General features: G+C 46.2%; 2 protein-coding genes across 4 annotated transcripts in view; one reads left to right on the forward strand and one right to left on the reverse strand.

The window, feature by feature from the left end:
- Positions 1 to 2,639: 2,639 nt before the first annotated feature.
- The window catches only part of WNK2 (WNK lysine deficient protein kinase 2), a 171,206-nt gene continuing 152,923 nt past the window's right edge, over positions 2,640 to 20,922 (forward strand). For all 3 annotated transcript variants that reach the window (XM_069736745.1, XM_069736747.1, XM_069736748.1), the window contains exons 1-2: positions 2,640 to 2,799; positions 3,635 to 4,537. In XM_069736745.1, the coding sequence (XP_069592846.1) occupies positions 3,830 to 4,537 (708 nt within the window). In that variant the 5' untranslated portion in view covers positions 2,640 to 2,799; positions 3,635 to 3,829. The remainder of the gene's footprint in view (positions 2,800 to 3,634; positions 4,538 to 20,922) is intronic.
- LOC138647427 (uncharacterized) overlaps positions 4,835 to 20,922 on the reverse strand; it is a 65,019-nt gene continuing 48,931 nt past the window's right edge. Inside the window, exon 6 of the mRNA XM_069736416.1 lies at positions 4,835 to 4,908. Within this exon, the coding sequence (XP_069592517.1) occupies positions 4,835 to 4,908 (74 nt within the window). The remainder of the gene's footprint in view (positions 4,909 to 20,922) is intronic.

Genomic DNA, 20,922 nt, shown 5'->3' on the forward strand with positions numbered 1-20,922 from the left:
CTCTGATGGAGGCAGGGTCAGGGTTGTGATGTGGCCGCAGATGCCGGCTCAGTGAGGTCTCCGGCAGGTGCAGTGTGCTGCTTTCTGATGGAGGCAGGGTCAGGGTTGTGATGTGGCCGCAGATGCCGGCTCAGTGAGGTCTCCGGCAGGTGCAGTGTGCTGCTTTCTGATTGAGGCAGGGTCAGGGTTGTGATGTGGGCACAGATGCCGGCTCAGTGTGCTGCTTTCTGATGGAGGCAGGGTCAGGGTTGTGATGTGGCCGCAGATGCCGGCTCAGTGAGGTCTCCGGCAGGTTCAGTGTGCTGCTTTCTGATGGAGGCAGGGTCAGGGTTGTGATGTGGGCACAGATGCCGGCTCAGTGTGCTGCTTTCTGATGGAGGCAGGGTCAGGGTTGTGATGTGGCCGCAGATGCCGGCTCAGTGAGGTCTCCGGCAGGTTCAGTGTGCTGTTTTCTGATGGAGGCAGGGTCAGGGTTGTGATGTGGGCACAGATGCCGGCTCAGTGTGCTGCTTTCTGATGGAGGCAGGGTCAGGGTTGTGATGTGGCCGCAGATGCCGGCTCAGTGTGCTGCTTTCTGATGGAGGCAGGGTCAGGGTTGTGATGTGGCCGCAGATGCCGGCTCAGTGAGGTCTCCGGCAGGTGCAGTGTGCTGCTTTCTGATGGAGGCAGGGTCAGGGTTGTGATGTGGCCGCAGATGCCGGCTCAGTGAGGTCTCCGGCAGGTGCAGTGTGCTGCTTTCTGATGGAGGCAGGGTCAGGGTTGTGATGTGGCCGCAGATGCCGGCTCAGTGAGGTCTCCGGCAGGTGCAGTGTGCTGCTTTCTGATGGAGGCAGGGTCAGGATTGTTTAGTGGGCACAGATGCCGGCTCAGTGTGCTGCTTTCTGATTGAGGCAGGGTCAGGGTTGTGATGTGGGCACAGATGCCGGCTCAGTGTGCTGCTTTCTGATGGAGGCAGGGTCAGGGTGGTGATGTGGGCACAGATGCCGGCTCAGTGTGCTGCTTTCGGATGGAGGCAGGGTCAGGGTTGTGGTGTGGGCACAGATGCCGGCTCAGTGTGCTGCTCTCTGATGGAGGCAGGGTCAGAGACTCAGGGTTGTGATGTGGGCACAGATGCCGGCTCAGTGTGCTGGTCTCTGATGGAGGCAGGGTTGTGATGTGGGCACAGATGCCGGCTCAGTGTGCTGCTCTCTGATGGAGGCAGGGTCAGGGTTGTGGTGTGGGCACAGATGAGGGCTCAGTGTGCTGCTCTCTGATGGAGGCAGGGTCAGGGTTGTGGTGTGGGCACAGATGCCGGCTCAGTGAGGTCCCCGGCCGGCTCAGTGTGCTGCTTTCTGATGGAGGCAGGGTCAGGGTTGTGATGTGGGCACAGATGCCGGCTCAGTGTGCTGCTCTCTGATGGAGGCAGGGTCAGAGACTCAGGGTTGTGATGTGGGCACAGATGCCGGCTCAGTGTGCTGGTCTCTGATGGAGGCAGGGTTGTGATGTGGGCACAGATGCCGGCTCAGTGAGGTCCCGGGCCAGCTGTGCAGTGTGCTGCTTTCTGATGGAGGCAGGGTTGTGATGTGGCCACAGATGCCGGCTCAGTGGGGTCCCGTGCCGGTGGTGCAGTGTACTGATTTCTGATGGAGGCAGGGTCAGGGTTGTGATGTGGGCACAGATGGCGGCTCAGTGAGGTCCCAGGCCGGTGCAGTGTGCTGCTTTCTGATGGAGGCAGGGTCAAGGTTGTGATGTGCCCGCAGATGCCGGCTCAGTGAGGTCCTTGGCTGGCAGTGCAGTGTGCTGCTTTCTGCTGGAGTCAGGGTCAGGGTTGTGATGTGGGCACAGATGCCGACTCAGTGAGGACCCTGGTCGGTGCAGTGTGCTGCTTTCTGATGGAGGCAGGGTCAGGGTTGTGATGTGGGCACAGATGCCGGCTCAGTGAGGTCCCGGGCCGGCAGTGCAGTGTGCTGCTCTCTGATGGAGGCAGGGTCAGGGTTGTGATGTGGCCGCAGATGCCGGCTCAGTGAGGTCTCCGGCAGGTGCAGTGTGCTGCTTTCTGATGGAGGCAGGGTCAGGATTGTTTTGTGGGCACAGATGCCGGCTCAGTGTGCTGCTTTCTGATTGAGGCAGGGTCAGGGTTGTGATGTGGGCACAGATGCCGGCTCAGTGTGCTGCTCTCTGATGGAGGCAGGGTCAGGGTTGTGGTGTGGGCACAGATGCCGGCTCAGTGTGCTGCTCTCTGATGGAGGCAGGGTCAGGGTTGTGGTGTGGGCACAGATGCCGGCTCAGTGTGCTGCTCTCTGATGGAGGCAGGGTCAGAGACTCAGGGTTGTGATGTGGGCACAGATGCCGGCTCAGTGTGCTGGTCTCTGATGGAGGCAGGGTTGTGATGTGGGCACAGATGCCGGCTCAGTGAGGTCCCGGGCCAGCGGTGCAGTGTGCTGCTCTCTGATGGAGGCAGGGTCAGGGTTGTGGTGTGGGCACAGATGCCGGCTCAGTGAGGTCCCCGGCCGGCTCAGTGTGCTGCTCCAGAGCCGGCTTCTGTCATCATCCATCAGGGAGGTGCTGAGCTCGGAGATGCCGGCTCCTTCTTGGTCCGTGGCCGGTGAATCCCTCCTCTCTCCCCCGCCTCTCCTCCTCCTCCTCTCCTCCTCCTCCCCGCATTGCCCACCTAGGCATCCCCTTGTCCGGCTTGCTCTATGGAGGTGTCATTACAGGGCAGAGGAGGGAGAGCCCGGGGGGCCGTGCGGGGCGCGGACTGAGCCTGCACACATCAGCCATGCCCTGGGGGCGCTGGGCACCTTCCCTCCTGTGACCAGGGTGGGTATGCAGACACAGCAGGGCATGGTGGGGTGGGGTCCGCATGAGCCAGGGCTGGGGTGGGGAGGTCATTGTGTAAAGTTCTGCCTTTGTAATGTGAATGCCTAGGTTTTGGTGAAGAAGTCCCCCTGGGATCCATGTGAGTATTGTTTGCCTGTCCCCACCCTTTGCATTCATGTGCTCCTTCTTGATACCCAGCCTCTTTTGTACATCTTTCGGGTGTCAGCCAGCAGTGCAGGGGTTAATCCTGTGGCATGGATGGCCCCCCACACATATGCAGGACCCCCTGGCAGCACATTCAGACCATAGACTATCATGACTGGTTACATCTGTAGCCTGGCAGTGGAGAGGGTGGCAGGCCTGGCACCCACGCTGTAGGGTTTACATGGCAGACCTGACAGCAAGGTCTATGATTTTTTTGTTTTCGAGGGTGTGCTGACTACTAGGCCTGGTAGTTGTATCATCTTGTGTGATCCTGTACCCACCTACTCTTTGTTTGACTGATGGTGCCAGGGCCTTGTTGCCAACTTCTCCCCCTAATGATGGGCATCCCTGTCCCACCGGTTTCCAGGATGTGAATTCCAGGATGAGTCTTTATTCTTATCACATCCACATCGTTCCTTGATCTGACCCTTTGTAAGATGCAGACGCCCTTATGACCCATGCTAGTCACATCTTGCATCATAGTCTCATTCTTAGGATGTCGGGGGCTGTAGCCCACTTTTCCCACGTGTCTTCCATGACCCCTGTGGATGGGAGGTGGTGCTGGACAGATGGGGAGTGGAGTGGGTCCATGCTGTGTGTGTGCATCTAATGATTTGTCTCATTCCTGCAGGCTCCTGTGCTTTTTCCTGACAAGATCCGGACTGGCGGTGCTGACAAGAGGATCTGCAGTGATCTGGGGGGGCAGACTTTTCTAACCTTTCCATGGGAGCTTCAGGAAGGGCTGCTGCAACCGCATCTGTCTGCGTCACAGCCTCCTGCAGGGAAATCTGTTGAGTTTCTTATTTTTTTTTCTTCTTAAACTGATATGTACCATGATTCCACCAGATCTGGGACACAGGGCTCTCATCTTACAACCAGAGATCTAGTGGAAAGCGGGGTTCATTGCAAAAAAGATCCAGATCTGCCGAAAGGGTGTCCTGCAGAACCCAATGACTGTGCGGGGAAACCTATAAATATTCATGGGATGAACACTGGTGTGGATATCATGGACACTGCAATGCTCAACTCGGGGAGAGGAGCCCAGCTTGTGCCAGCTGCTAAAGACTCTAAAACGGTCAAGCGGAGGTTCTTAAGAAGAACTGTGGTAGAGTCCGATCAGGAAGAACCTCCAGTTTTGGACTTGGGTGACTCTCAACACCATAACAAGGTCATTCCTATTTCTAGAGCCAGGAGAGCCATTGCCAAGAGAGCACACGGGGCTAGTGACCAGGCTTTGACCAAAGAAGCCCCCGAACCCAAGTCGAAGACCTCTAGGGAAAGCCAAGTAGATGGTCTACCAGACCAGGTTGAACAAGAGAAAAAAGATGAACCTGAAACTTCTAAAGAGGTACCAAAGTCCAAGAAAGAAGAGGAAGAGGACGACGAAGAGGATTCGGACATTAAAGCCGTTTCTACCTCCCCCGATGGCAGGTTTTTAAAGTTTGATATCGAAATTGGAAGAGGCTCCTTCAAGACTGTTTACAAGGGGCTAGACACGGAAACATGGGTGGAGGTTGCATGGTGTGAACTGCAGGTAAGATTTCACTTGTCAAATAGATTGTGATTACGAATCTCTGGAGACCTTTTGAGTTATCCGTATATATTGTGTGTCCAGAATTTGTGAGATGCCTTCACATTTGGAGATCTCACACATAGTGCAGGACATTTCACCTATAGGTTATCTGCTTGCTAATTCTGCACAAGTGTGTTTGCACCAGTCTTGCCCGGAAAATTGCTGTGTTGTATTTCAGCTTTATGCTGCTGTTGGATAATATTGTGCCTTAGTCATATATGATAAATCTAATTTCTCCCTGGAAATGAACGTATCTCTTTATATAATCACGCGGATGACGTGTCGCCCAAAGGTCTTCATGGTTATGTAACGATTATCCGCGCTACTAGTCCCTGTGAGCATTCACATACGTCATGTACTCACTAAACCATAGGCGCGAGTCAAGGGTGTCTCCAATTAGGACTGCAATGGTGGAAACTATCGAAATCATCCTTTCTGATGATGCAGGGGTTAAAAAAAAAATCACTTGAGGGAACATTGTTTGGGTTGAGCTATGGTTTGGACAGTATGAGATTTTCCAGGGTATGAATGATACATATTGTGAAGATGTAACTTCTTCCTGTAAATATTGTATCTAGATTGAAATTCTGTTTCTATCCTAAGGTTCTGTTCTCACAGCCTTCAGGGACCATGACGTCAGGTTTACGCTGATTTTTGATGGCCCAGTCATGGCTCATGCATGAACCGAACTTATAGATGTAAGAACTCTGCTTCCATGAAAGATAATTTCGCAGGAACAGTCTATAGCTATTGAGCCGCGTATCTAGTGAGAGGCTTGTAAGTCATAGGATGCACAAATGTTTCATCATGCGGAGGTTTCCAGAGAATGGCTGTCAATGAGCGCCAATGTAGATTGGTTCATTTCTGGTCTGATGGAGAAAAAGTGGTGTTTTCAGCTTAAAGGGAACCTGTCACCTGAATTTGGCGGGATTGGTTTTCAGTCATATGGGCGGAGTTTTCAGGTGTTTGATTCACCCTTTCCTTACCCGCTGGCTGCAATATTGGATTGAAGTTCATTCTCTGTCTTCCGTAGTACACGCCTGCGCAAGGCAAGCTCTGTAGTACACGCCTGCGCAAGGCAAGCTCCGTAGTACACGCCTGCGCAAGGCAAGCTCCGTAGTACACGCCTGCGCAAGGCAATCTTGCCTTGCGCAGGCGTGTAGTACGGAGGACAGAGAATAAACTTCAATCCAATATTGCTGCCAGCATGCAGCCAGCGGGTAAGGAAAGGGTGAATCAAACACCTGAAAACTCCGCCCATATGACCGAAAACCGGTCCCGCCAAATTCAGGTGACCGGTTCCCTTTAATGACACATTCCAGATTTCTCAGGAAAGTATCTCTTGCTGTATACGCTGCTGGCGTTCTTCAGATCTCCGTTATTATATGCGGTAGTTGAGTATTTCCGAATATAAAGCGACTATAAACAAAACTGAAGATTCTTTTAGTTTGTGGGGTTTTTTTTTTAATCGCTTCCTTATATGTTGGGTTCTAATGCCATTAGGCTATGTTCACAAATTGCGTTTTTGCTGCATCTTTCTTGTTTGTTGCGCGGGCTGTTAAAGTTTAATGCCCCCCCAAAAAAAAAAAAAAAAAAAAAATTCACAATGCAACTTCCTTAAAGTTTTTGCCCCATAAACGCAGCAAAACCTGATTCCTGCTTTTTTTGCTGCATTTTTGCACTTATTCATTGCTTTTTATTCATAAAAAAACGCTGAAAAAAGTGACGTGCTGCAGTTTTCCCAAATCGGTCAGGAAAAGAAAACCCGATGTGTGAGCAAGATTTCTGAAATCTCATAGTGTTTGTTGGTACTGTAAACTGCAGCTTAAAATGTGCATTAAAAAAACACAGCAAAAACACAATGTGTGAACATAGCCTTACACCTACCTGGGGTCCTATGATGACATGCTTGGCCTCTTTCCTAGAAATCTTGACAATCTCCGGGCTGTGTAGCTGCCTTATCCTCTTTGTCATGTTTAATTCTCTCTCTATTAGATATTATAGGGTTTGGCCTCATGCAGACTTGTATTTATTCATGTACGTGTACTCTGCCCATTATAGTCTATGAGGTTGTTCAAATGTTCTCTGTAGAATGTGGGCTCGATTTATCATTGCATTTTTGCCAGTTTTTCATTTGCACCTCTTACGTTTATTTTATGTGTTTTGTCTTTTCTTCCTTATGTTCACCATAGTGGCCTGAATTTCAGGCTTTCAAGATGCTCTTGCGTGATTCATCAGTTGCGACTTTCTAGAAAGTCAGTAATTTTAAGTATGCCAGATATTTTTGTGCTAGAAAAAGTCACAAAACGAGTCAGATAAACATATGGGACCGATCTTGACTATGAACAAAATTTATGACCCGCGTGCGCCATTTTGAAGAACTTGACGCAAAAATATCAGAGTGCCAAAAGACAAAAAAGAAAAGTGACTTAATAATAAAAAACTATAAAAAACAAAACACAAACGGTGTCTGTAAAAAAAGAAAAAGAAAAAAACCCCCCAAAAAAAACAACCAAACAGAGAGATGTGTGTTTTTGGCTTCTGGATCAGAAATTGCCCATACAAGTCTATGGGCCCATGAAAATCATGGATAGTGCACGAATTCCATCCTTGTGTGAAAATGTTACAATTGTTTTTTGACCACTTATATAATCCCAATCCATTGGGCTGGTGAACTATTCCATTTAAAATATAGATTTTGGGATATACTCACCATATAAGTTGGGGGTCATCTTATTTGCCGGGTGTCGTCTTATATGGGAAGGTGAAAGTGAATCAAGCCGGCCCTTGTTACGTATTACCTCCTTCTTTCACCAGTCTGGCCCGCCCTTCCATCCTTGCGAGATTTGAGAGGCAGAGAAGTGTAGCGGCACTTCCCCTCAACTTATCCCTTCCCACTCTGGGCTAGTCCCAAACACAAACTCTCGCTATCCCTACTGTCAAACAACACACATTATCAACATTACTAACCTCTTTAACTCACATCACAATTCACATTATATCACACAACATTATACTTCTCTCTTCAAGGAGGGAACGTGGGCGGTTTGTCCATCTCCTTAGATAGTCCCGACACACAGTGATATTATTGGAGTTTGGGTATTTAAAAGGGTTAAACAGGGCTGCAAGTTATTATAAAGAAATAAAGCGCATTGTACACGCCTTCCCCGGGTCCAAAGGCGAGTCTCCGCCTATTATCCTGGTGTTTGGCATTTATTGCGGCACTGGCGTCAAGTTGACACTGAGCTCAACGACTGACGGACGCTGAGCGCACTGATTGACTGCTGTGCCAGTGCCACAATCAATGCTAGACACTGGGAGCAGCGGCGGAGACTCACTGGTGGACCTGGGGAAGGTAAGTATAGTGTTCTTAGTTCCTTTACTATAACCTGCAGCCGGAGGATGGTCATTTACTTAAAAGGAGCAACCCCTTTAAGGCTGGAGTCTGGATTTGTAAATTGATTCCTCCTCCTGTACAAACCTTTTGCAACAAACGATAGTACAATGTTGGTTTTAACTAACTGGATTCACTCACCGCATGCAAAATCTACAGCGGATTCTAGGTAGATCCACAGTGGACGTGCTCCAATTTTTCTCCCCAGATTTCATTTATTGCTGTGCAAAGTGATTTTTTTTTTGGCTATATTCACACATGCAGATTTCATTATTTATTTTAAGAAGATTTTCCTAATCCTGGCAACCCTGGGAATTTGCATATTAAAGAAGTAGTGGTGCAGTGGATCTGGTCTAGATCCCTAATTTGTCATGTGCTGTTGAATGGTATTTGGATGAATGGGAGAGAGCATGCAGTACCATTCCTGACCACCACACGGTGTATGGCGCTGTGGCTGGAGTACTGGAGCCGACCCGATCAGCAGATCAGCCGATATTGTGAATCCCAGCAACACTATGGATTGGAAATCAATATTAATAGTGCCGTTGAAAAGGTTTGTAAGGTCGGCCCTAAGCCCCTACCCACTCAAGAACTACATTTTCTTCTTCCGCCCAGATTATGAAAAAATAAATATATACAGTGTGTGCGTGTGTGTGTATATGTATATATATATATATATATATATATATATATATATATATATATATATATATATATATATATTATAATTTTATTGGACTTATGCTGCATGCAGCACATTACTGAGCTGTCTGTTGGGTTCTCTAGCACAGAATGTTTAGGAAATTGTCCATTTTCATCCATTCTCTATTCGCACACGTGGACCGAACACTGCTGAAAAATCTGATCCAAGACATTGAAGTCAATTATTTTTCACATATAAGAGAAAAAAAAACTGATGGCAGCATTATTATTTTTTTTTTTTCTTCTAAAATTATTTCAGTGAGTTCTTGTCATGCGATCAACTCTAATAATAGTGATGTCCACGTCTTGTGTTCAGTGGAAGTAAAAAAAAAAAAGAAACCCAAATGCCGAACTGCTGAGTTTACGATATGCCTCTAGCTGCAGCGTGACTTGCCGGGATCTGCTGCAAATCATTAGTTATCCAACATCCCACAGTTCCGGCCTAGACCGACAGCGCTGCGATGCCTCCATAGAAGTCCTGTGACTGAATATATATGTCGCCATTCAATACCACTAAGTGGGATCTCGAGCAGATAATGGCTGTTTGTGATCAGCCGCATGAGAGGTTGTAAAGGATTTTCATATGAGCTTTGATTTTTTTGATGCGACCACTCATTAAATTTATAGTCGCAAAACCTTCCTGAAAGATGTGCCTGTTATTGTGAAGTATTTCTGTACACGTTAGACCAATATATCCAGTTGTCCTAGATTGTCATTGAGGAAACAAGCTGTGAAAGTCTCCATCTAATCAGCAACATATCAAGCAAGCAACGTCTGTACAGCATCGGGGAACGGTACTATATATAGGCCTCGTTATATAATCTGCTGCATCACTCGTAGACTGCACTAAAAAGGGTTAGTTCTCCTTCCCCCACCTCCTAAAAAACTAAATATACCCATAGGATAGTGAATAACTTGCTGATCACTAGAGGTCCAACCACTGAGACCCCCGTAACCTTCAGATGGGGGCTTAGGGTTTCAGAGCTACCCCCATCCATCTCAGAGATTCAGCCCCCCATCTGAGATTCAGCCCCCCATCCATCTCAGAGATTCAGCCCCCCATCTGAGATTCAGCCCCCCCTCCATCTTAGATATTGTCCCCCCTACATCTTAGAGATTCAGCCCCCCTCCATCTCAGAGATTCGCCCCCCCTCCATCTTAGATATTGTCCCCCCTACATCTTAGAGATTCAGCCCCCCTCCATCTCAGAGATTCAGCCCCCCTCCATCTTAGATATTGTCCCCCCTACATCTTAGAGATTCAGCCCCCCCTCCATCTCAGAGATTGACCCAGCCCCTCCATTTCAGCGCCACGGCGCCACCCCCTCCGTTTCAGCGCCACGGCACCACCCCCTCCGTCTCGGCGCCACCCCCCTTCGTCTCAGTGCCATGGCGCCAACCCCTATGTCTCAGCGCCACAGCACCACCCCTCCGTCTCAGCGCCACGGCACCACCCCCTCTGTCTCAGCGCCACGGCACCACCCCTTCCATATCAGCGCCACGGCGCCACCCCCTCCGTCTCTGTGCCACCCCCTCCGTCTCTGCGCCACCCCCTCCGTCTCTGCGCCACCCGCTCCGTCTCAGCGCCACTGCGCTACCCGCTCCATCTCAGCGACTCGGCGCCACCCGCTCCGTCTCAGCGACTCGGCGCCACCCTCTCCGCCTCAGCGCCACTGCGCCACCTGCTCCGTCTCAGCGACTCGGCGCCAAATCTCAAGGTTTCAGAGATTCCCCTCACATTTTATAGTTTCATAGCCCCCCCAGATCTGAGGGTTCTGGAGAGGAGCGCCTTGCGGCCTCTTGCTGAGTGGAGGTGCGCATGTTCTCTGCAGTTCCATATCACAATTTGTGGCGCTGAGGCTGCGCATGCAAACATCCTTCTATATTCAGGACTGTACTGCAGGGCCCAATTTCGGAATGGCTTGGGGACCCCAAATATAGCCTGTTTTTTGGGGGAATAATCCTGTTAACATGAAACTTGGGATGGTTTCAAACGTCTGACATTCACATCCAAGTATCGGCCCGGAATTTCCAGCCTGACCATGGGTATGAGGCTGTTGAGTTTGGGTCGAAAAACCCACGACTGGTTCAGATATCACGGTCTGTAGCCAGACAATGAATCTTGGATTTGTGGAACTGACCGTAGACTGGGGGAACAAGGATCATACACGTTGTTGTTAGAGACGCATATATACAACTCTTGTATGTGTAATTCTGCTCTCCATTATATGACCGTCCCATAGACAAAGCTTATGCCATGACTGTTACTGGAGAAAGCGGGGACCTAGGTTTCACACGGCCATTTAAAAAAAAAAAAAAAAAAAAGCCTAGCTCATCCATTTTCTGTTAGATTTGGGAGTTGATGGTGGGCTTTTTGCCCAGTGAATTGTTCTCTAGTTCATTTAATTTATGCATGCTTCATGAATTGTTTGCTATAGCGCCACTACTACTCATTGAATCTTAATTACTTTAGTCCTATGCTCAGCACACTATATGATTGGCCTATATACACTGTGGGCTCAATTCATCATTTTAACATTTATTTTTTTTAAATCAAAAATTAACCCCCATTTCATGTGTCTATCGGAATTTTTAAAGGGAATCTGTCACTAGATTTTTGCTATGTAATCTGAGAGCATTGTGATGTAAGAGCAGAGACCATGATTCCAATGATGTATAACTTACTGGTCTGCATGCTGTCAGGTTTCTGTGCTGCAGAGCTCATGATGCTGAGCCCTGTATAACCCTGCCCACACCACTGACTGACAGTTTTCTGTGTACATGGTACATAGAAATCTGGTAATCCATGGTTTAGGCGGGGTTATACAGAGCAGGAGGACTACACTGCTCAAGACTACTAGTCCAATAATAATAATCATTATTTTTATATAGTTCTAACATATTCCGTAGCGCTTTACAGTTTGCACACATCATCATCGCTGTCCCCAATGGGGCTCACAATCTAAATTTCCTATCAGTATGTCTTTGGAATGTGGGAGGAAACCGGAGAACCCGGAGGAAACCCACGCAAACACGGAGAGAACATACAAACTCATTGCAGATGTTGTCTTTGGTGGGGTTTGAACCCAGGACTCCAGCTCTGCAGTGCTAACCACTGAGCCACCATGCTGCCCTGTAATGATAATCTGCTGATAAAATGTTAATTAGATTGAAACAACAAAACAAAGCCCAGTAAGTGACACATTACTAGAATTAGGCTCTCAAGTCTTACATCAGGCCCCTGGATTACATAGCGTATTAGTTTTTTTTTTATCACTTTTTCTACAGTATTCTGACTGATAAATCTTTGCTGATCTTCTTGTAGCCTTCACCTTTTTTATTAAAAAAAAAATGAACGTCTTCTGACATTTCTCTTCCATGTGGTGCCATTGCTTGCAACATTATTTATTATATCATCTTTTATTCCATGATGCTTTACATGGGAAAAGGGCTATACATGAAAAAAACAAGTACAATAATCATGAACAATACAAGTCACCGACTGGTACAGAAAGGGAGAAGACCCTGTTCACGAGGGCTCAGTCTACAAGAAATGGGAAGGTTTTTTTTATTAACACCTTTTTTTATAGTTGCCCATCTGCTGGACAACTGTTTTAATGCATTAGACTTGTCTGTGGTTGAATATTTTTTTAGTTAGAATTTTGTAGTCTAAACTTTAGCTTTGCATCTAAGACTTTCATTGGGATGTCCTAATTTTCGCAACATTGTCTTGAATTAATTTGTGAGACAAACTACTTTTTAGGGATGTGCAAGATGGCATATCTTGTTTGCAAACAAATGTGGAGTAGAAAATGTTGATTCTGAAAGGAAACTAAGTTTTCTGACAAATCTGTTGAGGTGTACTCATTTATGCTGAGCACTGATATATGTATAATACAGTTACATGGAAATGTTTGGGCACACCTAGCCAAAATTACTGTTATTGTGAACAGTTAATCAAGTTGAAGATGAAATGATCTCTAAAAAGCTAAAAAGCCTAAAGTTAAAGATGACACATTTCCTTTGTATTATACTGTGTGTATGGGGGGGCTGCATTATACTGAGCCCACACACACACACACACACACACACACACACACACACACACACACACACACACACACACACACACACACACACACTATGATGCAGCTCCCTTCATAGAGTATACTGCAGGCCCACACACAGTATAATGTAGCCCCATCAGAGTATACTGGAACCCCCCACAGAATATAATGCAGTCACACACAGTATAATTCAACATACATGCAGCCCCCACACACATAGTATAATACAACCCCCCACAGTGTAATGCAACCCCCACACATACAGTATAATGCAACCCCCACACACAATATAATGCAACCCCCACACACAGTATAATGCAACCCCTACACACAGTATAATGCAACCCCTACACACAGTATAATGCAACCCCTACACACAGTATAATGCAACCCCCACACACAGTATAATGCAACCCCCCTCACACAGTATAATTCAGCCCCCACACACAGTATAATGCAACCCCCCACACACAGTATAATGCAGCCCCCACACACAGTATATTGCAACCCCCACACACAGTATAATGCAACCCCCACACATACACAGTATAATGCAATCCCCACACATACACAGTATAATGCAATCCCCACACATACACAGTATAATGCAATCCCCACACATACACAGTATAATGCAACCCCCACACACAGTATAATGCAACCCCCACACACAGTATAATGCAACCCCCACACACAGTATAATGCATCCCCCCACACACAGTATAATGCATCCCCCCACACACAGTATAATGCATCCCCCCACACACAGTATAATGCAATCCCCCCCGCACAGTATTTTGCAACCCCCACACACAGTATTTTGCAACCCCCACACACAGTATTTTGCAACCCCCCCACACAGTATTTTGCAACCCTCACACACAGTATTTTGCACCCCCCACACACAGTATAATGCAACCCCCCACACACAGTATAATGCAACCCCCCTCATAGAGTATGCTGCAGCCCCACACACACCGCATAATGTACCCCCTTCAGAATATAGTGCTGCCCCTTTAGAATATACTGCAGTATACACTGAAGGGGGCTGCAGTATACTCTGAAGGGGGCTGCAGTATACTCTGAAGGGGGCTGCAGTATACTCTGAAGGGGGCTGCAGTATACTCTGAAGGGGGCTGCAGTATACTCTGAAGGGGGCTGCAGTATACTCTGAAGGGGGCTGCACTATACTCTGAAGGGGGCTGCACTATACTCTGAAGGGGGCTGCACTATACTCTGAAGGGGGCTACACTATACTCTATCGAGGACCATGGGGAGTGCATTATACTATATGGGACCTGCATTCTACTCTATCAAGGAACATGGGGAGTGCATTATACTATATGGGACCTGCACTATCTGTCCCTATCATACTTCCTCACCCGGTGTAAAGAAACTCGGGAACAAGCTTCGAACTTCAATTTTGTCAATCACGCCCGTTTAACGTCCTGAACTCAGCGCATGTAAATACAACTAAACTGTTTCTGTGTGATGGTGCAATATGTGAGCATTTGGGTCCCCACTTTAAACTTTTCCCAGGGCCCCACTTTGTCTTATACCGGCCCTGATCACATTATAGTGCCATTAATCGTACAGGGAGCGGTAGAGCTCAGAGTACATAGATCAGTGGCCAGCATAGATCTTGTTCCAGCTCTGTTGTCTATATTAATAGTTTTTTTTTTGTTTGTTTATTTTTTACTGCTATTGTAGGCTTGTAGACAGGAAGAAAATAAATGAACCTGGTAAAATCAGTTGAGATGAGTTTTAAATTGGAACTTCACATTTTAGATGTACGGTAAATCTTTTTTATTGAAATGTATTAGTCACTGGTCACCGTTGCAGTAGACGACTGCTCATCTGATATTGCACAGATTGGTTCGGTTTATAGAGATGTTTGCGTTAAAAGATTTCTCTAAACTAATAAACTTTTATATAAACTGTATGTATTCTTCAGTACATTTCCTCTTGTAGTTTATTGTAGTATTTATGATGTACAGTTCCGGCACTGATCCATCAAGACTGGAGTTGTACTCTATTTTTAAAAGGGTTGTTCGGCCTTAGGCTCCAGACTTGTGAATCCTTATATTACACGCGCAATGAGAATTAACCTCAAGTATATGATTTGCATAAATGCAGTCACATGCCAACTAGACATGCGCGGCCTTGCTCATTGCAAGTGTATTGAGTGAGGCCGGACACAGTCTAGTTGGAATGTGGCTGGAAGTATACCAAATGTGTACTTGCGGCCATGCTCCCGGCACTGGAGATTCCTCACATCTAGAAGGATTGCGTGATGTGAGGATTCACAAGTCAGCAGTCACCTAGAGCAACTGCAGACTTGTAGCCTGAGGCCGGACATTCCCTTTAATGACTGCACTGAAGTAAGTGCACGACATTTGTTAAGAGGAGTGCAACTCTTAGTGATTTTTGGTGCGTTTTTCAGCAGCTGTGTGCCACTGCAAGAAATTAATGAATGATGTATTGGCTGGGTGTTCTCAGCCACGTAACCTCTTGGATAAACTTCCCCCCCCCCCCCCTCCCCCTTCCTCAGACCCTTTACCTTCACCCGTAAAAATTAAAAAGAAAAAAAAATGGCGTAGGTGGCCACAACTTGCAAAAAAGGCCAAAAGTTGCAAGTATAAGAAATGCAAATATTTAGCAAAAACTGCATGGTGAATCAAGTCCCAAGTGTCTTAGATGCAAATGTAACTGTAAGTTGGGTTCTGTGGGCGTGGAGGGCAGTGAATATTCATTTTCTTAAGTAGCGGGCACATGTGACTGCCCGGCAGCTGCAGGAAGCAGGCAGCTGCAGGAAGCAGCTGCGACTACTGTACCCACTATTAAAGAGAAATTAATATTCACTGCCATCGCAGTGAATATTCATTTCTCTTTAGCAGCGGCACAGTTTAAGCCACAGCCGCTCCACCACTGCCGCTCCCCCACCATCTTCTTTGGACCCTCACTCGAGTATAAGCCAAGGGGGTTTTTTTTCAGCCAAAAAAAATGTTCTAAAGAACTCTGCTTATACTCAAGTATATACTGTACCTTTAATATTAGGGATTTTTTTTTTCCTAATTTTTGTATTTATATCTCTTTTAAATGTAATAAAAGGTACATTTTAACTTCTTTTTTTTCTTGTAAGCCATTTTGGGCTAATAATCACTTTTTGCAATTAGGTTTTTATTAAATTTTACATTTTTTTTTTTTTTTTTTTTTAATTATTGGGCTCTTTTGTTTTCTGCATGTTCAACTTTGATGTGGCTATAAATCAGCTGTAAGCAGCTTGGAAAAGCACAAAAAAAGGGTTACAATCTCTCCCGTCATTCAATATTAATGAGCTCACGGACAGATTCTCAGATCGCTCATTTTGCAGCAATGAACAGTGCAATACAGAGGTTATAAAAGACAAACTGTCAAAAAATTTTAAATGAAATTTTAAATTTTGTCGAAAATATTTTAGCCCCGAAATCCGTATATTTAATTAGCAAATATAAATAAATTTGTCCCAGCCGCTTAAAAATGAATATAAAATCCAGCGCCTACAAACTATTTTTGCATGCAAATCGGTTAAATAATGCAAATATCCTTGAACCCCGTCGGTCAGCTGGCTTCTAGGGCGCATATTTAGGCTCTGCGCTGAATGCCTCCTCCTCCCGGGGTCACTTTAATCAATTCTCTCGTGCCACGCACGGTGAAACCATTCACAGGTCGAGAAGTCGCACATTGTGACTCCCGTTTGTGTCACGTCCATGATAATTGCTGAATGCTTCAGACAGAAACATTCGTCCCCCATTTGTACTTTAATGTGTCGTGTAATTATTTTACCTGGTATTAGATCTACTCGATGGGGGAGATTCCTGAAATCTGCGTTTCTTATTCTGAGCTTGAAAACCAAAAACTGCGCTGCGATTGGATGCAACAAAGACCGTTTCTTTAAGATGATTTTTTAAATTTGCCAGTATATATCTACAACATAAAGTAGAAAATAGTGATGAGCGACTGTGCTGGGATAAGGTGTTATCTGAGCATGCTCGAGTCTTACCCAAGTGTCTTCGGCGTGCTCGAATAATAGGTTCGAGTCCCCGTGGCTGTTCGACAGGCGCAACACATGCAGCGATTGTCTAATAAACAGGGAATCCCTACATGTATCGAACAGACGCGAGACATGCAACTGCGGGGACTTGAACATAGCATTCGAGCACTCGTAAGACACACGGTTGGGACCCCAGCATGCTCAGATAACACCTTATTTCAGCACGTTCGCTCATCACTAGTAGAAAAGTTCCAACTTTGTGGGATCAGTTTGGGGGAAATCTCTTTTCTGTTCCCCATAACTGTGGCCAGAGCACAAGCCCATAAGTACATGGTTGGGAGAGTTTAGTGGAAGAACATGACCTGAAGCACGGAGCCGGGACGTCAACCCCATCCAATGCCTTTGAGATTGAACCATATAATGGACATTGTGAGTCCGATCCTCTCCTCCAACATCAGTGTCTGACCTTACAAATGCTCTTCTGGATGAAGAGGCAAAAATTCCAACAGACGCCTCCAACATCTTGTAGAATACCTTCCGCGAAGAGTGGAACCAACTCTATATTAATGCCTATGTCTGGAATGGGAGGTCAGAAAAGCAATGTTTTGTTCCCCCCACGTTAGAGAAGATGCAATAAATTAGACCATTTTTTTGCTTCCCACTAAGGCCCCTTTCACACATCAGTTTTTTGCTACCAGTCGCAATCCGTTGAATTTTGAAAAAAAACTCATCTCATCGACTTCTATTAGCGATGGATTGCCTCACGTTTCATCCGTCGTTCGCCGGATCCGTCGAAAATTATTTGTCCGGCGCCCGAGACAACGGACAAAATAATGTTCTTTGTGTACGTCGAAAAATCGGACAGCGACGGATCCATCGCCGTCCGTCGTTTGCTCGAATGCAAGCCTATGGCTCCGGATCCGTCAAATGATGGAATCCGGTGACGGATTCCATTTTTTTTAACTGAGCATGCTCCGATTTATTTAGGATCCAAAAAATTCATGGTGTAATCACAAATATGAAAACTGCAATAAGTTTGATACTTCAACATACATTATATCAAAAGACAAAGATCTCAAACCATCTCATCCTGCCCTTCTACTCTTCCTGGAGGTGAAGTATTCTGCATATTTGTCACTTCTACGAATGAGGTCTCCAACACGTGCAACCAAAATATCAAAGTTTTCTGCTTTCATCCGAACATACGGTAGTTAAAAAAAACTTCTTGGGGTTTCCTCTCAACTCCATATATAGCGTAGAATACACCCACATGTCATTCTCAGTGCAGTGATTGGGTGGATCCAAAAACGACGCAGACGCATGATGCGCTGTCTTTCTCGCTCCTTTTCGAGAACGATTGCTTCCAAACAATTCGCCTCAAAATTAAAATCCACAAAGATCTTCACAATATTCACAATCACACCTTCCATTTTTGCCACTTGCTCTACAACCTGTCAAAGATGGGCTGTAGGAACACTGTGTATATAGGTTTTCATTAGCCGATAACGTTTGGGAGCCTCCCATTGGGCGTTTTTAAAAAACGGATCCATCGAAAAACGGATGAGAAAACTGATGCGACTGATCCATTTTTTTTCGCCGAATCCGTCACATCAGTTTTTCACAATCTGCAACGGATCTGTCAAGCCAACGGATTGTGACTGACTGCAAAAAACTGATGTGTGAAAGGGGCCTAAGCCGCAAAACTAGGGGCATTGTCCATTCTTCTTATGAACACAATCGTAAGGGTTGTAGAAACCCTTGTTTAGTTCCCCTTTTACGCGGATGACAGATTCATCTCTGGGTACATTTTGGAACGTTGACTCGCAGGCACATTTGGATGTTTCGCCCATCTACTTAGGACTGGAGATGAGTTGCTTTGATTTTGTTGTATTGGGAGTCATATTTCTTTGGTGTGTGAACGTGTTTGCGGAGCACTGGACTTATGTTGGGTTATATTTGAAAGGATTGTGTGGAGCATCGTGTACAGAGCTGATAAATGAGGGTTCTTTGTCAGGCGGAAATGAGTCACTCGCCTGAAGGTCTCACGGCACCTCTAGGATCTGAGCATCTCATTGTATCCAGCATGCGCTATCTTACAGGCAGGATGGGCACATAGGAGCATGGTCTATACATATTGAGATTTTCGGGTCTAATTATATTGGATTATTGGGGTGCGTAGTTCAGTGCTTGAAGCACAGATGGGAAATCTTAAACAACTGATGAGCACTTTGATATGTTATTACCAAAAACTCGTTAAAGGGCGATATATCTAGGGAGAGGGCATAGATATATCAACCATCGCTTCATATTAATCGGCACTTAAAGGGAATCTGTCACCAGATATTGCTACCTAATTTGAAAGCAGACAGAGACCCCGATTCCAGCAAAGTGTCACTTACTGTCCTGCTTAGTGTAGTTTTTATAAAACCACTGTGTTATCAGCTCTACAGGACTAGTTGTCCTGTGCCTCCTGGTCCAACAACACCCCTACCACTAATTAGCACTTCGGTGTGCTCAAAAAATATGTTCGAGTGTCCGTGGCTGACAGAGAATACCAGCATGTGTTGCGGCTGTCGAACAGTCACAAGACATGCAGGACTGGGGACATATTTTTCGAGCACGCCGAAGCCACTTGGTTAGCGCCCGAGCATGCGCCGATATCACCTTATCCCAGCACATTCGGTCATCACTAGTGCTAATCCGTAGAGGGGGTGTTGTTGGACCAGGAGGCACAGGACAACAAGTCTTGTACAGATAACACCTTATCTGAGCACATTCGCTCATCACTACTACACCCCATTAAACCATGACTACACCATTTTTTAGGGCTGTAGAGTGGGTAAGCCAATCCTCCGACTCTTCAATTTCCATGACACCAACTCTGACTCCAACAAAATGGGCTCCGGACTCCAAGTCCATGACTCTGACTCCACAACCCTGCCACAACTGTGGAGTCGGTAAGCCAAACCCCCGACTCCTCAATTTATTATTATTATTATTTATTATTATAGCGCCATTTATTCCATGGCGCTTTACATGTGAGGAGGGGTATACATAATAAACACAGGTACAATAATCTTGAACAATACAAGTCATAACTGGTATAGGAGTAGAGAGGACCCTGCCCGCGAAGGCTCACAATCTACAAGGGATGGGTGAGAATACAGTAGGTGATGATAGATCTGGTCGTGCAGCGGTTTGGTCTATCGGTGGTTGCTGCAGGTTGTAGGCTTGCCCGGAAGATGTGGGTCTTCAGGTTCTTTTTGAAGGTTTCGATGGTAGGCGAGAGTCTGATGTGTTGTGGTAGAGGGTTCCAGAGTAGGGGTGATACGCGAGAGAAATCTTGTATGCGATTGTGGGAAGAGGAGATAAGAGGGGAGTAGAGAAGGAGATCTTGTGAGGATCGGAGGTTGCGGGTAGGAAAGTACCGGGAGACGAGGTCACAGATGTATGGAGGAGACAGGTTGTGGATGGCTTTGTATGTCATGGTTAGGCTTTTGTACTAGAGTCTCTGGGTAATGGGAAGCCAGTGAAGGGATCGACAGAGGGGACAGGCCGGGGAATAGCGGGGGGACAGGACAATTTCCATGACTCAGACTCCCTGCACATCTTCTAAGGGCCCGCCTGTGTTGCAGCCTGTGCGGACACTCAGGCCATCACCATATTTCAAACAATTAACTTCTGCTCTCACTTTATGGGCAGATCTTATAATGTGCCTCCATTAGACAAACCTGTCTTTTGCAGGAAATTTTTCTTGATTTTTCTCTGGCTTCTCTTGATATTTTTCTCTTTCAATCCTGATTTTTACAAAGTAATGCGCTAGATACTATGAACCGTGTTTCTCGGAAAAACTGTCAAAGTGACATTGGAAGTAATTTTGTGCTGCTGCTTCTCCACGCTTCATAGTGGGATCAAGGCTTTCATGAAATAACAGAATAAATGTATTCCGGAGCCCAGTGTTGTATGGGGGTGTTTAATTGCTAGGATGCACTAAGCAAATTTGTCATCGGTGTGACTCATCCACATAGTTTGAGTAAAGTTTGTGATGCAAATAACACATATTAAATGCATCTCAACAAATACCGGTAGTAAAACTTTTAGATGTACTTTGGCAGAGGACGTTACCGTTGTAATTGTATAATTTTAGAATC

Source organism: Ranitomeya imitator, chromosome 8 (assembly GCF_032444005.1).
Source record: "Ranitomeya imitator isolate aRanImi1 chromosome 8, aRanImi1.pri, whole genome shotgun sequence".
In the NCBI taxonomy this organism is placed as follows: Eukaryota; Metazoa; Chordata; class Amphibia; order Anura; family Dendrobatidae; genus Ranitomeya; species Ranitomeya imitator.